The sequence below is a fragment of the Capricornis sumatraensis genome, chromosome X (genome assembly GCF_032405125.1).
Source record: "Capricornis sumatraensis isolate serow.1 chromosome X, serow.2, whole genome shotgun sequence".
Classification (NCBI taxonomy): domain Eukaryota; kingdom Metazoa; phylum Chordata; class Mammalia; order Artiodactyla; family Bovidae; genus Capricornis; species Capricornis sumatraensis.
This window is the reverse complement of record NC_091092.1, coordinates 41,986,361-42,003,964: the sequence shown is the minus strand read 5'-3', so window position 1 is coordinate 42,003,964 and position 17,604 is coordinate 41,986,361. Positions and strand designations below refer to the sequence as shown.

General features: G+C 37.9%; 1 protein-coding gene across 1 annotated transcript in view; it reads right to left on the bottom strand.

Moving 5' to 3' along the window:
* Positions 1-1,100: 1,100 nt before the first annotated feature.
* PHF6 (PHD finger protein 6) overlaps positions 1,101-17,604 on the bottom strand; it is a 44,677-nt gene continuing 28,173 nt past the window's right edge. The window contains exons 8-11 of the mRNA XM_068962813.1: positions 12,357-12,461; positions 9,773-9,906; positions 1,658-1,787; positions 1,101-1,331 (exon numbers count right to left, since the gene is read on the bottom strand). Coding sequence (XP_068818914.1) covers positions 1,658-1,787; positions 9,773-9,906; positions 12,357-12,461 — 369 coding nt within the window. The 3' untranslated portion in view covers positions 1,101-1,331. The remainder of the gene's footprint in view (positions 1,332-1,657; positions 1,788-9,772; positions 9,907-12,356; positions 12,462-17,604) is intronic.

Here is a 17,604-nt window from a genome sequence, read left to right as displayed (position 1 = left end):
CAGTCAAGTTAACATGTTATTTCTTGTTGGCTAATCTGCTTTAATGTGGTAGGTTAATAAACCAGAAATCAGAATCCCTACCCTTGATACTGAGGTGCTATGGTAATATTAGGCAGAACACAACTAAAGTTTTTTTTGGTTTTGCCATAAAGAAATAGATAAATGTGCTTCAGCAGGTAAATGGAAGAAAATATCACTAGCTAGAAATGCCAGTGTGAAAATCCTTTCTAAAAAGCTGGGTTCTTAGGCTTTGAGAAACAATTCTGATGATCAATAAAACAATACCGAACGTTACCAGAAGAAAAATAGGTCACAGAAGCCTATTTTATAGATAAGCAAAGCAATGAATGAAAACATTAAAAACATTAAATAAAGTTTCTAAAATAGTGGTCACAAAATTAAAAATAAATACTGTTTTATGCAAAGACTGTTTTTTTTTTTTAATTCTACAGCACATGAGACCTCCTTACATACTTTGGGCCAATATATGAAGTGTTCCACAAAAACACGGCACTTGAGAGGAACAAGTTTCAGACATGGTGGCTAAAGTCCTTAGTAAGTGGTAACCCCTTAAATCTTAAAGAGGTTTCATTTGCTGTTGCCAAATGTTAGTTTAAACTTGAAAGGATCCAATCATTTTGCTAGAAGCTCTTTGTATGACATGAAAAGAGAAGAGGTTTACTGTCAAGAGAATTTTGGCATAAGCACTGGAGCTCAAAGCTTATAATCACCAGTTGCCCGAGTCCATGCTGGTCAGTGAGAACAACTTTAACAGGAACCAAATGAAAAGCTTTAGCACACTTCTTGGAAGAGATTTTTTAGCATGTGCTGTCAAAGCCAAGAGAAAAAGAAGGTTCTCTTCATTTCTAGCCTCCGTTACTTGAGCGTGGAAAAAAAATTCAAAAATTCCCATGTGTTGCCACCAGAGGCATGTTTGCACTGTAAAGTGAAATTTGCTTACGCTTTCCCTTGAGTATGAATCCACTAAACAAACTTAGACATTCTAAACAGTAGAACTTTGTTCAGTCCAGAAATATAGCTTACTTCATTTCAATGTCTGCTTTAACTGTTGACACTATACACAGGGTTAATAGTGTTTCAATTGCTTCCCAGAAACTGCAAACTACAGCTACGTAATATCAACATGTCAAATCTGCCATCTAGTGAAGGCTCATAAAACAAACAAGATGCTTTTAGGCAGTTCAATGAAGGATCTAAGAGTTGGGCAGTAAAAAGTTACAAACCCTTTTTGATTTTAGAAAACAGTGAAAAAAGAATAGTAGTTATGGATGTCTTATTCATTCCCAGTTTTCTAACTCTGTCCCATGAACCTGTTTAAAAGATGATAAAAAAATGTAAAATATGATGCTTGAAGGGAGCACAATAAATAAAATGTTATTGAGGAGCAAGAATATCTTATTGGTTTGACACTACAACTACATTTATTGATAAAGTGGATAGCTTGTTTTTACAGTTACAAAATCAGCTAGTTAAAAGAAAAAAAAACTATGCAAGCCTACACATCCTCAGCATTCTAGTAACATGCTTAACTAAATATAATAGCATTAAAAAAAAAACTGCACATTATTAGTTCAATATATATTTATCAGTGTGTACTGTATTTTGACAACACAGCCAATATAGTTAACTTTCATACCTAGTTTCCATTAAGCTGCTGCTGAGTTAGTTGTTGCTGATCAATTTCTACTTTTCCTCGGCTTTTACTCTCTCGTTCTTCATCTTCTTCATCTCTCTCATCATTTCCACTATGATTTTTACAATATAGTCTACAATGATGAAAGATAAAAATCTCAAAATGTTTTGTCATTATTGATGAGAACATATTTACATCATTAGTGGATGAGGTTGATGCCCATTTAAAATATGGTCTCCTCATCCATGCTTAAAAACACTCCACAATTAGGTAAAGGTTCATTTCTATTTAATAGAAAGGAAAGCACTCTATTAATGAGATACAAAACTTTATCTCAACCTCTGGTTTAGGATGAAAGTTAACACATATGTCCAAATATAAGGCAATTCCTCACTTTGCCCAATGAGATTAAAAAGGTTTTCAGCCAACATAAAATAATATCAATTTTCAGTATATATGTGAAAGTGTCAGTTGCTCAGTTTTGTCTGACTCTTTGTGACACCATGGACTGTAGCTCACCAGGTTCCTCTGGTCATGGAATTCTCCAGGCAAGAATACTAGAGTGGGTAGCCATTGCCTTCTTCAGGGGATGTTCCCAACTCAGGGATCAAACTCAGGTCTCCTGCATTGGCAGGCGGATTCTTTACCATCTGAGCCACCAGGGAAGCTTTACTATTGGTGCTTTACTATATACGCACCAACATATTTTGCACAATCAGTCATCTCCACCACAGTCAAAGAAGGGTGGGGGATGATCTGAGTTTAGTTTTAAGACAATTATACACAAGATGACAAGATGGAACAATGCTTAAAAAATGTTCAGTAGATGCCCTCTTGTGGGCAGTGACGGATAAAAGATGATCACTTAAGAATTCATCTGCCACAGACAACGTAAGAGAGCTTTAACATGAAAGTTTCTAACAAGTGAGTAGAATAAACGGCAGAGGTGGGGTCGGGGGGGCAACAAGGATAATTGACTTCTGACATAGTTTTGCTCATCACTTTTTATTCTTAAAACATTTTCAATAATTTTCAAAGAACTATGGAGAATTTCTACTCTTCAAACACTGCGCATTAGGAATCATTTTTTAAATCATGACTTCAAATATCAAGAGTGAGACTTTTTTATAGTGTACCTGTGAAGTATCTTCCTTCAAAATACAACCTGAATCTAATTAAGCCTTTGAACCAAGTTATAAATGCAAGAAATAGAGGGGTACGAAATGAGGTATATGAAACCACAAACAAGCGAATAGATAAAATCTAGGACAAGGGGCTTTTCCAGGACAACTTATCAGGGTTCTTCAATAAGCAGGAGGAAAAGGCAAGAGTGGAGTGGGGACTGCTCTTTATTGACAGACACTTAAGAGACTTCCATTAAATGCTATATAAGGACTGTGAATGTATTGAAATCTGAAGAAATCAAGGCCAAAAGAACATTTTCAAGACAACTGGGGAAAGGTGCAAGTGGACTGGGTATGAGATGATACTAAGAATTCACTGTTAATTTTAAAAAGTGTGATAATAATCGCATAGTGATACTAAAGTATATAAGGATAAAATGACAGAAGATCTGGGATTCTGCTTTAACATAGCTCAGAAAGAAAAAAATGTAGATGAAACAACTGTGGCAATAACTTGGTACCTGCTGAGACTAGGAGTTGTATAGTTTTAGAAATTTTTATAACAGAATTTTATCCAAAAGATGAGCTCTTTCTTTGTTAGAAAAATATTAATCTTTTCCGGGATTATTTTTCACTCAAGGACTATTTCCTATAGGCCTATTACATGTCTTTCCCCAGTATGGACACCTAGGCCACAGGAGTCAACCAGTCCAAGAAGATCTCTGCTGTCACAGAACTTACTGGTTTATGGTGGGAGGCTAAAATTTTAGAAAACTATATATTTATATAGTCTAGAAATAAAATAAAACAGGATACAAAGATCACTATATAATCTTCCCTTGCTTTTTTAATATGAATATCTTCATGATCCATCCTAAAGGAAATCAGTCCTGAATATTCATTGGAAGAACTGATGCTGAAGCTGAAACTCCAATACTTTGGCCACCTGATGCAAAGAACTGACTTATTTGAAAAGACCCTGATGCTGGGAAAGATTGAAGGCGAGGAGAAGGGGACAACAGAGGATGAGATAGTTGGATGGCATCACCAACTCAATGGACATAAGTTTGAGTAAACTCTGGGAGTTGGTGATGGACAAGGAGGCCTGGAGTGCTATAGTTCCTGGGGTAGCAAAGAGTCAGACATGACTGAGCAACTGAACTGAACTGATTCATGATCCAGAGAGGACTGGTAAAGAAAGAAGGGAAGGAAGCCATTTCATACAGAAATATTCCTCCTTTCATTTCCTCCTATCTGCCCATTCTTTTCTCCCCAAACTACTCGGTTATGGACTTATTTGAACTCAATGGTCTCCATGAAAAAAGCTAGATTCCACCTTCTAGAAACAAATTTTAGAAACAAATTTCAATGTGAAAAAATTAAAAGAACATTTCAAATCATCATAGATCCCAGTCCAAATATTTTTGTTCAGAGATGACCACTGCAACATGGTGTTCTAACAACTAAAAAAAAAACACATCTAAACATCTAAAAGAACTGATTAAACAAGCTAAATCACGCACTCAATGGAATACTAAACAACCATTAAAATGGTGATGTACTACTGTTTAATATCAGAAAAAATGCCTCTACTAAAGATACAGGAAGTGGAAAATAGGTTATAAAATATTATATATAAGAAAGTTTGGATTTTTAAATGTATACATGTAAATAATCACATAAATGTCTAGAAGAAAATATTCCAAAAAATTTAAAAGTTATCTTTGATGCTAGAATTAAAGTTGATACTAAGTTTTATTTTTATCTATAGTTTCCATTTTCTTTCGGAAATGAAAATGGATAACTATTGCAAAAAGAATATCTAAATAAAGTTAAAATTTAAATACAATAATTCTCCATATATTTGATTTTCAATATTTTAAATGAGCTTGTTATTCTAAAATATTATTGGGGGACTCCCCAGTGGTCCAGTGGCTAAGACTCCATGCTCCCAATGCAGGGGGCTGGGGTTCAATCCCTGGTCAGGGAACTAGGTCCCATATGCCACAACTAAGACCCAGCCCAGCCAAATAAAATAAATAAGTAAATAAAATTAAAAATAAAGTATTATTGGCTACTTAAAAAATAATGTATTGCTCATGAACTATATAAAGGAGAATATAAAATTGTCTCTTCTCCTTCCCTATGCAATGAATAAGAGGTGACAACTATTACATTTGCTGACTATACTCCTAGAAATTTTTCTATGTATAAAAACCATGCGACTTCCCCGGTGGTCCAGTGATTAAGACTCTGTGCTTCAAATGCAGGGAGCATGGGTTTGGTCCCTGGTCAGGAAGTTAAGATCCTACATACTGTGCAGTGTGGCCAAAAACAATCCTATAATGTGATGGGATCTAAATATAATTTGGACAAATAGGCTTTAAAAAATCCACATATCTTGTATGCATGTATACATGTATACACATATCTTGTATGCATGTACTTTTCATATGCTAAAACAGAATTATGCAACTTTCCCCCCCTGACTGGAAATACCTCTTTCACAACTCTGCACGTGGGTCTACTTTATTCTTTAACTGCTGCATAGCATTCCACTAGATGCTTGTATGTACTAAAATTCATTTACTAAGTCTCTTGATGGAATTCTGATTTTTTTCCTTTCTTTCTTTTCTTCTTGCTATTGTGGGTGAAATGTTAATAAAAATATTTCCCCTTTCTGCATGAGAATTTCACCTTTGGTTAACTCTTTAGCTCTGTTCCCCTGGCAACTTAACAAACATTCAGTTCAGTTCAGTTCAGTTCAATTGGTAGACTATATCGGGACTGAGGGCTTCCCTGATGGCTCAGCGGGTAAAGAATCTGCCTGCAATGCAGGAGACAGAGGAGACACAGGTTTGATCTCTGGGTCAGGAAGATCCCCTGGAGAAGAAAATGACAATCCACTTCAGTATTCTTGCCTGAAAGATAAATCCCATGGACAGAGGAGCCTGGCAGGCTATAATCCAAAGGGTCACAAAGAGTTGGACAAGACTGAGTGACTAAGCACATCATTGAAACATTACGACTTCTCTAAGCAGAAAGCCTCCAACTCTGTGAACATTTCCCTTTCTAAAATTAGTTTTAATGGTGTCCAAGTCCTTACTGGCAACACACACAGGTTAACCAGGAGAGGAAACTTCCTCTGTAAACTCTGCTTCCCCCCAAATAAAAGCAAAATATTTAAATTCTCTAAAGAACCACAGATATAAAATGGAGAGCAGTTTATCACTGGAGACCTAAACCTTAAAACAATATATATCTTTTACTACTAGTCTGCTTGTGTGGACTGAGCAGACAACAGTGCAAGAACATGTATGTGTAAGAAGTTCCATTGCATTGTTAGTGCCAATACCCACTAAGGCATCTTCTTAGATTCTAAGATTCCAACAAAGATATGGATCTGTCTTCAGTGATCTTTATCCCTGGGCCAGTACCATATTATTTTCACTACTATACTATATGATTGGCTTTGATATATAACAGGAAGATTTCTCTTCTCAACTGCATTAAAAATTTTCTTGGCTTCATGTGATAAAGATTAGTTGGCTACTCCAACATCTATCCCTGCCCTTACCTACATAGTACTAAACCATATTTTGTTTGGGTAGCAATGTGTCCACTAAGAGTATATTTCCCAGACTCCTTTGGACACGTGACTAGATTCTGGCAAATAAGATGCTGAGTGTATGGAAATTCCAGGAAGGCTGATTAAAGCCTGACTCAGGTGGAGCAACAGCAACTTTGTCCTTTCATGTTCCTTTGCCCCTGCTTCCTCCTGCTTCCTATGGAAGGAGGAGACAATGGGAAGAAGGAAATGGGGACCAATGATAACACTGAAAAGCTGCCTACCACTGCTTTCCCCTGGACGTCTTTCAGGAGAGAAACAAACTTCTATCTTGTGTAAGTTTCTATTTCTTTTTCCAGTTATATAAGGCAACAATCATTACTAATAGACAATAATACTACATTTACTTTTTTAGATAAAACTGTCAAAAAGTTGAGTTTTGTTAAAATTGTATTAAAATATATAACTTGGGAAGAACAGGTATCTTTCAAAGTTGAGTCTATCAAGGATCATAATATACTTGGTCATTCACTGGGGTCCTGTGTAAGATGCTATTTTTTTAAAACAAAGTTCACCTTTGGTATATATATGTGTGTGTGTGAAGAGGGGTAAGAGTTGGAGAGGGAGTGGGAGACAGTTTTCCTTTACATTTTTTAACTAGCTATTTGTTGTTTAGTTGCTAAGTCATGTCTGAATTTCTTGTAACCCTATGGACTATAGCCTGCCAGGCTACTCTGTTCATGGGATTCTCCAGGCAAGTGTACTGGAGTATGTTGCCATGGAACTGTGGGGGTTTTCCTGTCATGGAATTGTTTTTAAAAATTCATCTCATATTCAGCAGCCTTACTGAGTGAGCTCTTATAAATTGTTAATAAATTCAGAGTTGATTTATTTGCATTTTCTTGGTAGACAATGAAATCAATGATATTGACAATTTTTTCTCCTTCACAATATTTACTATACATTTTCCTTCCTTTCCTTGTTGTACTAGCTTAACCCTCCAGAAGAACAGTGAAAGTGACTTTGGTAGTTGGCACCCTTGTCTTGTTGCTGATCTGAATGAAAGTGTATTGGTACAGTGGTTCTCAATTAGAGATGAGCTTGAGAATCACTTAAGTGAAGTGAAGTCACTCAGTTGTGCCTGACTTTTTGTGACCCCATGGATAGCAGCCTGCACCAAGCTCCTCTGTCCATTGGATTTTCAAGGCAAGAGTACTAGAGTGGGTTGCCATTTCCTTCTCCAGGGAATTTTCCCAACCCAGGGATTGAACCCAGGTCTCTCACATTGTAGACAGACGCTTTACCATCTGAGCCACCAGGGAAGTCCTGGTGAGTCATAAAATACATGGTTTGGGCCCCAGCCTACTGTGACGGTAGGGTCCAGGCATGACCATTTTTAAAGAGGGCTCTCTCTACCTTCTGGTTAAGAACCGTGGTCCATTTACTTTAACGCCAAAGCAGCTGTTTTTTTCTCTTAACACTCTAGTAAGACTCCTAGCTTACAACCAAGAGCACTTTTGCTACCTTACTTTAAAATTCAGAAATGGATGTTGAATGATATCAAACGTCTTTTCAGTTTCCATTAGAAAGCGCTAGGATTTTTCTTTAGTAATTGTAATGGGTCACATTTCTAATTCTGAATAATCTTGAAACTGTTAGACTACAGCCCTGGACTTGATTTTCTAGTATTTTATTTTGGATTTTGGTACATATATTTATAAAAGTAAGATCAGTCTCTAGTTCTTAAATTTCTGTTGTTAAATGGTATCTTTGTCAGGTTTAGTGTCACAACTATGAAAGTGTTACAGAATGAATCAAGAAGTTTTCCATTTTTTTGCTATGTGCTGGACTTTTAAAAATAACATGGGAGTTATCTGTTCCTTAAAGGCTTGATGGAATTCATTTGGAAAACATGTGCCTTTATTATTAAGCAAAGTTTGGCCAAGTTTATAACACAGCATTAGCACCTCCTGCAGTTACCCAAATGGCTTGGTGACTGCTGACACAAACTGCTTTGTCCATGAAGTAGTTGACTCTGGGTCATTGGTTTATTGCACACTGGGAATGTGAGAGCAAAGAAGTCCTTTACAACTTGCAAAGACAAACCAAATAAATAAATATTCAGGGATCCCTATCAACTTACTCTCCATTTGACTAAACAATCGGAACCATTATAGATTCATATTCATACCACTAGTCCAATGCAGCACAGGTAAGGAGAAGACAATAAAAAAATGAAGGTAACATATAATCCTAAATCTCCAAACCTTACTCTTTCATCAGTCTTCCAAGAGTACCTTTAGACTTCTATCTTCACAACTACTATTCTAATCTACCAGCAATTCTCACCTGGACTTTCAGCAGTAGTCTCCTACCATCACCCCCCCACCATTTGCACCCTGGCTTGGGTACCATCTTAGGGCCTTGCACACACTGTTCTCTGCCTAGAACACCTTCCCAACACCCACATCCATTTTGCCTTTCCTATCTCAGCTCAAGCACTATTTCCTTAAGGAAATTCCTAGACACTTCTCTACTACAGACTAGGTTAGCTCCTCCTCGTTATATGCTCTCACAGCACTTTGTAACAGAACTTTTACATCAGGGGTCCCAACCCCCACCAGTACCAGTCCATGGCCTGTTTAGGAACCAGGCTGCACAGCAGGAGGTGAGCGGTGAGTGATCAAACCAAGCTTCATCTGTATTTACAGCTGCTCCCCATTGCTTGCATTACTGCCTGAGCTCCACCTCCTGTCTGATCAGTGGCAGCACTGAATTCGCATAGAAGGGCGAACTCTACTGTGAACTGCATGTGCAAGCAATCTAGGTTGCACACTCCTTATGAGAATCTAATGCCTGATGGTTGGAGGTGGAGTTGAGGTGGTGATGCTATCGCTGGGGAGTAGCTGCAAATAAAGATTATCATTAGCACAATAAATGTAATGGGCTTGAATCATCCTGAAACCATCCCCCCACCCCACCCCCCCCCAAGTCCATGGGAAAACTGTCTTCTGGTTCGGAACCAGAAACCTGGTGCCAAAAAAGTTGAGGACCACTGTTTTATACCGTTTATGAAGTTTGTGACTGTATATTTATTTATGTGGCCATTTGACTGATATGTTTCTCCCACTAGACTGTGAGCTTCCATGAAGACACAGTCTGTGTCCATTTGGATCACTGTTGTATGCCCAGCTCCTAGCCCAATGCCAGGCACATAGGAAGCATAACAAACACTGGATAAACAAACTAATCCAGAGATGTCTAGGCACAGGAAAATGCCATTGCAGTACTCTGTACAGAGTCCTCAGTATTCTATACTTGGCTAAACATCACCTAAGAAGAGCGAGCAAGTAAACTAATGTCATCTATTTAAGGGCAGTTACTTACTGACAAGTTTAGGAAAATGGACAATTGTTGTTCTCTTACTTGTAAATTCCTCGTGACATATTTTCAATGTATTTAGCTTTGTCTTGTACTCCACAGTGGTAATGGTAAGTCTTAACACAGGCTTTTATTTCACATCCAATAGTAGCACCGGGCTGACTGCAAAGTGTACATTTCTGTTTAAGGGAAGAGAAAGAATAATTATAAGCAGTATTTCCAAGTTTATGCAATCTTATTTTTTCTATTTTAGCCATATTTCAGCCAAACATTCCATGTTACAAAGAAAAGTTTTGCTATTGAAAGAGAGTGCACTGAACTTATAGTATAGCATATATCTTAAATAATGTTGCAATCTAAATCATACTTTGACTTTCTAATACGTAGTCACCCCTGATGTTTCCATTATTTAACTCTACTAACCATTAGCAATCTGACATTGAAACATAAAGGGAACACTCCTTAATACTGGCAAACACACATAAAAATATATTCTATATTTTAGTGGTTGGCTTCTTCTCTTCCCTGCAATCAGTCCCTTTCTTATTATGACCGGGGGAAGAATAAGAAGATAGGAAAGCAATGCCCCCCAGAAAGGGATTGCTACCAAGTAGGCAAAAGGGCAGAAAGAGACTAAGGGGCTGAAATTCTCATAAGACTTAAGGTGATTGTTGGCAAAGAGTTTCATAGTCAAAGAAGTTTGAGAAATGCTAGTTTTTAAACAGATTACTTGATTGCAGAACTTCTAACAGCCTCTCCTCCAGGAAGGAGGGTATAGTAAACAGTTTCCAAGTTTATTGAATTTCAGATGCCCTTTTAATTTTGGAGCAGTGGGAGAGCATCTTGATGGAGCGATTTCCTTTGAAGCACATATGGGAAAATGCTAGGTTAGTGCTGACACTAATGGTCAACAGCGTAGAAGTAAGCAAGCTGATCAAGAGAACTGAATTGTCATCTTAGTCACCTATTTGACTTCAGATGTATGACATAACAACATTGCTCAACATAATATGATTGTTTTCCCCTTTATTTTTTTTAATACTCCACATTCTGTTTTAAAGGAGTTTCCTTTTTTAAAAGAATAATCAAAGTATCAAGAAACTGAACTGGATTTAAATGGAACAGATGATATCAATAATCTTTGCACCTTGAAAAATGCAGTTCCACAGAGAAAAAGTCATTTCTAATCAACTCAGACAAAGATCAGCAATGTCTGAAACAGATCGAAGGGGAACTTCACAATGGAGGGATTGACTCACCACCTGAATCCAAGGATCAGACATTATGACTTGTCTGATGTGATAAAATATGGACGATATAGTCCCACCTGTGAAGAGTTCTTACCCCCCAAAATGTTGAAAACTGAATCTAATCAGTTTTTTACATCTAACTTCCACTTTAAAAGAAAATCTGGTGGATAGAGGGACAAGGTAGATGGCATTGTGAAAAAGCAAACAGACAAATAAAACATGTGGGATGTTCTACAGGACAATTAATTCTTTTTCTTCAACAAGTCAATGGCATACAACAAAACAGAAACAATAAAGACAGGGAGGATGGAGTGCCCTAAATTACTTAAGGGATATGTAACAACCAAATGTAATGTGTGAACCTCCTCTGATTCACGCAAACCAACTTTAAAAAGATAGCTTTAAGACAACTGGGGAAATACAAACTAGGTATTAAATGATACTGAAGACTCATTGTTAATTTGTAAATTGTAATAACATTGTGGTTAGGTAAGAAAATGCCCAACTTTTAAGAGATACATACTGAAATATGTAGAGGTGAAATGATATGAAGTCTCAGCTCTGCTTTAAAATACTTCAAGCAACAAGAATAAAAGGCATAGATGAAACGAGTGCCACAAATTCTTGATGAGTCAAGGTGATGGATAGATGTGTTACTAGTCTTTCTAACTTTGATGTTTGAAAACTTTCACAATAAAAATTTTTAAAATAAAGTCATTTCTAGAGACAACTGCTGTCTTAAATATTTTGCATTCCTAGAACATTTTATAATATTCATAAACTGTAAAGGAGTAAGTGATCAAATAAAGATGCCAATATTTCTTAAAGCTATTTATTAGTAATTCAGTATGTTTAAAAACACGAGACTTAGGCACATTTTATAAAGGAAACTTTAAAGCTATGATAAACATATTAAAAGACAACTATGTATGTGAATTTTAAACAGAAGGCTCTGAAAAAAATCTTTTCCTTTTATTTAAAAAAAAGAATGAATAACAACATGGGGAGGTTCTCAATACTCTATTGGGGTCATGAAATTTTTCTTAAAGAGAGCTTAAACAATTTAACATTTTAAACTTAATACTGTGTGTCACATTCACATCTTCATTTATTTTATTAAAAGACTCTCAAAATACCCTGAAATATAAATCTCTGTATAATTCTCTTAAGTAATGAAATTACATAGAAAGAAGAATAACTTTCAGTAACATCAGCATTCTTTACTATATTACAAATGAGTCAAATATATACTTTGCTTTAACACATGAACTACTTTATATTAAAATCTTTGGTAACTGGATGAATTTAAGATATGTTCTAAATTTAAAGCACAAAGTCAGAAGAGTAACGTTGCATAGCATAAACATAAAAGCACAGACCATTCTTTTCCCTCGTTTAATCTCCTGCAGTACAGTTTTAATATCAAAATCTCCAAATTCTGCTCTTGAAGTTGTTGTGAGCTGCACGGTGCCGGAAGAAAATAACTAGAGAAGAAAAATGTAAAAACATGTAATATTCAGAATCCTTGTGAGAAAAAGATTAAACAATGTGTGCACAAATGTGTTACATTATTTTAATATCCTAAGATGACTTTTCCTTAACCAAATACGACTCAAATATTTTTTTTAATCTAGTCACATGTCTGATTAAAATATAACTCAAAATAAGAACAATGGAATAAAACTAATATTGCCAGTACAGAAACAAGATTAAATGCTTCATTAAACAAAAAGAGTTCAGCAGTGTCATCCTGTCATGTCAACTATTTTACATTTCCACAAAGTTTAAAAAAATTGTTTCAAATGACACATTACAACCACAGATACAGATCAGAATCACCTGGAGATTTTTTTCCAACTAGACATGTTTGGGATCTACTCCAGGGATATGTATTTTGGAAAAACCTCCCCAGGTAAATTTGATATGCATCTCTGATTAAGAACTCCTGAAATAAGTAATATAATTTTTTTTTTAAATTTGGGGCCATGTCACATGACTTGTGGGATCTTCCTTCCCTGACCAGGGATTGAACCCAGGCCCTCAGCAATGAAAGTGTAGAGTCCTAACCACTGGACCACTAGGGAATTCTATAAATAATATAATTTTTAAAAGCTAATCATCAATGGGATAAATAATTTCAATACAACCTATTTCAAAAATGCTTACATATAATACATGTCAGACCTGTATCTAAGGATGCAAAGATAAGATATAATTTTTACCCTCAAGGAATTACGGCTTATAAATGAATAATTGCAATACAGTGTAAGAAATACAATAAGAGAAATTTTTACCAGGTTATAGTGGGGCCTAAACACAGCTTCCAAGACAAGTTTATAAAGGTGATGTTTTTAGTTATAAGACTGTTAACTATGGATTATCTGGAACATAGTAACTACAATCAGGATTACTTTAAATCCCACTAAAATCATAAACACTATATACTTTAAAATCTAGAGTTTACGAAGATTTGGGATTATAGAACATAATCTAAAAGAGATGCTCAGAGGGCTCAAACAAACTGTGTGTGCACCAGGACCCAGAGACCCCACAGAGGCTGAAACAGAACTGTGTTTGAGTGTCCCTGTGGAGGTACGGGTCAGCAGTGGACTGCTGCAGGGGCAGGGGCTTTAGATGCAGCAGACCTGGGTGTGGCCGCCTTCTTGGAGGACGCCGCCATTACCCCCACCGTAGAGCTGCCAGAACTTACAGAGGACTGGGGAAACAGACTCTTGGAGGGCACAAACAGAAGCGTGTGCACGCTAGGACCCAGGGGAAAGGAGCAGTGACCCACAAGAGACTGGCCCAGACTTCACCGTGAGTGTCCAGGAGTCTCGGCAAAGGCATGGATCAGCGGTGACCTGCTGCAGGGTTGGGGGCACTGAGTTTAACAGTGCCTGCATGGGACCTTTTGAAGGAGGTTGCCATTATCTGCATTGCCTCCACCATAGTTTGGCCCCAGGTAAATAACAGGGAGAAGGAAATGGCAACCCACTCCAGTATTCTTGCCTGGAGAATCCTGTGGATGCAGGAGCCTGGTGGGCTGCTGTCTGTAGGGTTGCGCAGAGTCGGACATGACTGATGCAACTTGGCATGCAGAGCAGGCATGCAAATAACAGGAAGGGAACACAGCCCTACCCATCAACAGAAAACTGAATTAAAGATTTACTGAGCATGGCTCCACCCACCAGAACAAGACCCAGTTTCCCCCTCAGTCAGTCTCTCCCATCAGGAAGCTTTCATAAACCTCTTATCCTTCTCTATCAGAGGGCAGACAGACTGAAAACCAGTCACAGAGAACTAACCAGTCTGATCACCTGGACCACAGCCTTGGCTAACTCAATGAAACTATGAGCCATGCCATGTAGGGCCACCCAAGACAGATGGGTCATGGTGGAGAGTTCTGACAAAACATGCTCCACTGGAGTAGGGAATGGCAAACCAAGTCAAGGTATTCTTGCCTTGAGAACACCATGAACACCATGAAAAGGCATAAGATAGGACACTGAAAGATGAACTCCTCAGGTCGGTAGGTGCCCAAAATGCTACTGGAGATCAGTAGAGAAGTAACTCAGAAAGAATGAAGAGACAGAGCCACAGCAAAAACAAAACCCAGTTGTGGGTGTGAGTGGTGATGGAAGTAAAGACTGATGCTGTAAAGAGCAGTATTACATGGGAACCTGGAATCTTAGGTCCATGAATCTAGGCAAAATGTAAGTGGTCAAACAGGAGATGGCAAGAGTTAACAGCGACATTTTAGGAATCAGCAAACTAAAATGGACTGGAATGGGGGAATTTAATTCAGATGACCATTATATCTACTACTGTGGGCAAGAATCCCTTAAAAGAAATGGACTAGCCATCATAGTCTACAAAAAAGTCCAAAATGCAGTACTTGGATGCAATATTAAAAACGGCAGAATGATCTCTATTCATTTCCAAGGCAAACCATTCAATATCACACTAATCCAAGTCTATGCCCCGACCAGTAATGCTGAAGAAGCTGAACAGTTCTATGAAGACCTACAAGACCTTCTAGAACTAACACCCCCAAAAAATGTCCTTTTCATTATAAGGGACTGGAAAGCCAAAGTAGGAAGTCAAGAAATACCTGGAGTAACAGGCAAATTTGGCCTTGGAGTGCAGAATGAAGCAAGGCAAAGGCTAATAGAGTTTTGCCAAGATAACACACTGGTCATAGCAAACACCCTCTTCCAACAACACAAGAGGAGACTCTACACATGGACATCACCAGATGGTCAACACTGAAATCAGACTGATTATATTCTTTGCAGCCAAACTTGGAGAAGCTCTATACAGTCAGCAAAAACAAGACTGGAAGCTGATGGTGGCTCAGATCATGAACTCCTTATTGACAAATTCACACATAAATTGAAGAAAGTAGGGAAAACCACTAGACCATTCAGGTATGACCTAAATCAAATCCCTTACGTGGAAGGGAGAAATAGATTCAAGGGATTAGATCTGACAGACAGAGTGCCTGATGAACTATGGATGGAGGTTCGTGACATTATACAGGAGACAGGAATCAAGACCATCCCCAAGAAAAAGAAATGCAAAAAGGCAAAATGGCTGTCTGAGGAGGCCTTACAAATAGCTGTGAAGAGAAGAGAAGCAAAAGGCAAAGGAGAAAAGGAAAGATATACCCATCTGAATGCAGAGTTCCAAAGAAAGCCTTCCTCAGTAATCAATACAAAGAAATAGAAGAAAACAACAGAATAGGAAAGACTAGAAATCTCTTCAAAAAAATCAGAGATACCAAGGGAACATTTCTTGCAAAGATGGGCACAATAAAGGACAAAAATGGTAGGGACCTAACAGAAGCAGAAGATATTAAGAAGAGGTGGCAAGAATACACAGAAGAACTATACAAAAAAGATCTTCATGACCCAGATAATCATGACGGTGTGATCACTCACCTAGAGCCAGACGTCCTGGAATGCAAAGTCAAGTGGGCCTTAGGAAGCATCACTACAAACAAAGCTAGTGGAGGTGATGGAATTCCAGTTCAGCTATTTGAAATCCTAAAAGATGATTTTATGAAAGTGCTGCACTCAATATGCCAGAAAATCTGGAAAACTCAGCAGGACTGGAAAAGGTCAGTTTTCATTCCAATCCCAAAGAAAGGCAATGCCAAACAATGCTCAAACTACCGCACAATTGCACTCATCTCACACGCTAGCAAAGTAATGCCCCAAATTCTCCAAGCCAGGCTTCAACAGTAGGTGAACCGTGAATTTCCAGATGTTCAAGCTGGATTTAGAAAAGGCAGAGGAACCAGAGATCAAATTGCTGACATCTTTGGATCATCAAAAAAGCAAGAGAGTTCCAGAAAAACATCTACTTCTGCTTTATTGACTATGCCAAAGGCTTTGACAGTGTGGATCACAACAAACTGGAAAATTCTGAAAGAGATGGGAATACCAAACCACCTGACCTGAGAAATCTGTATGCAAGTCAGGAAGCAACAGTTAAAACTGGACATGGAACAACAGACTGGTTCCAAATCGGGAAAGGAGTACATCAAGGCAGTATGCTGTCACCCTGCTTATTTAACTTATATGCAGAGTACATCATGAGAAATGCTGGGCTGGATGAAGCACAAACTAGAATCAAGATTATGGGGAGAAATATCAGTAACCTTAGATATGCAGATGACACCACCCTTATGGCAGAAAGCGAAGAAGAACTAAAGAGCCTCTTGATGAAAGTGAAAGAGGCGAGTGAAAAGTTGGCTTAAAACTCAACATTCAAAAAACTAAGATCATGGCATCTGGTCCCATCACTTCACGGCATATAGATGGGGAAGCAATGGAAATAGTGAGTAACTTTATTTTGGGGGGCTCCAAAATCACTGCAGATGGTGACTGCAGCCATGAAATTAAAAGACGCTTGCTCCTTGGAAGAAAAGTTATGACCAACCTAGAGAGCATATTAAAAAGCAGAGACATTACTTTGCCAACAAAGGTCCATCTAGTGAAAGCCATGGTTTTTCCAGTAGTCATGTATGGATGTGAGAGTTGGACTATAAAGAAAGCTGAGTGCCAAAGAACTGATGCTTTTGAACTGTGGTGTTGGAGAAGACTCCTGAGAATCCCTCGGACTGCAAGGAGATCCAATCAGTCCATCCTAAAGGAAATCAGGCTGAAGCTGAAATTCCAAAATTTTGGCCACCTGATGCAAAGAACTGACTCATTTCAAAAGAACCTGATGCTGGTAAAGATTGAAGCCAGGAGGAGAAGAGCATGACAGAGGATGAGATGGTTGGATGGCACCACTGACTCAATGGACATGAATTTGAATAAACTCCGGGAGTTGGGGATGGACGGGGAGGCCTGGCGTGCTGCAGTCCATGGGGTCGCAAAGAGTCAGACACGACTGAGAGTCAGACACGACTGAGAGACTGAACTGGGGATGTAATATAGAGCATAGGAGACTTAGTCAATAATATTGTAGTAACTTTGTATGATACATGGTAACTAGTCTTATTGTGGTGATCATTTCATAATATATAAAAACACTGAATTGCTATGGTGTATGCCTGAAACATATAATATTATAAGTCAATTATACATTTTAAAAAGATTTGGGATTATAGGATATGCT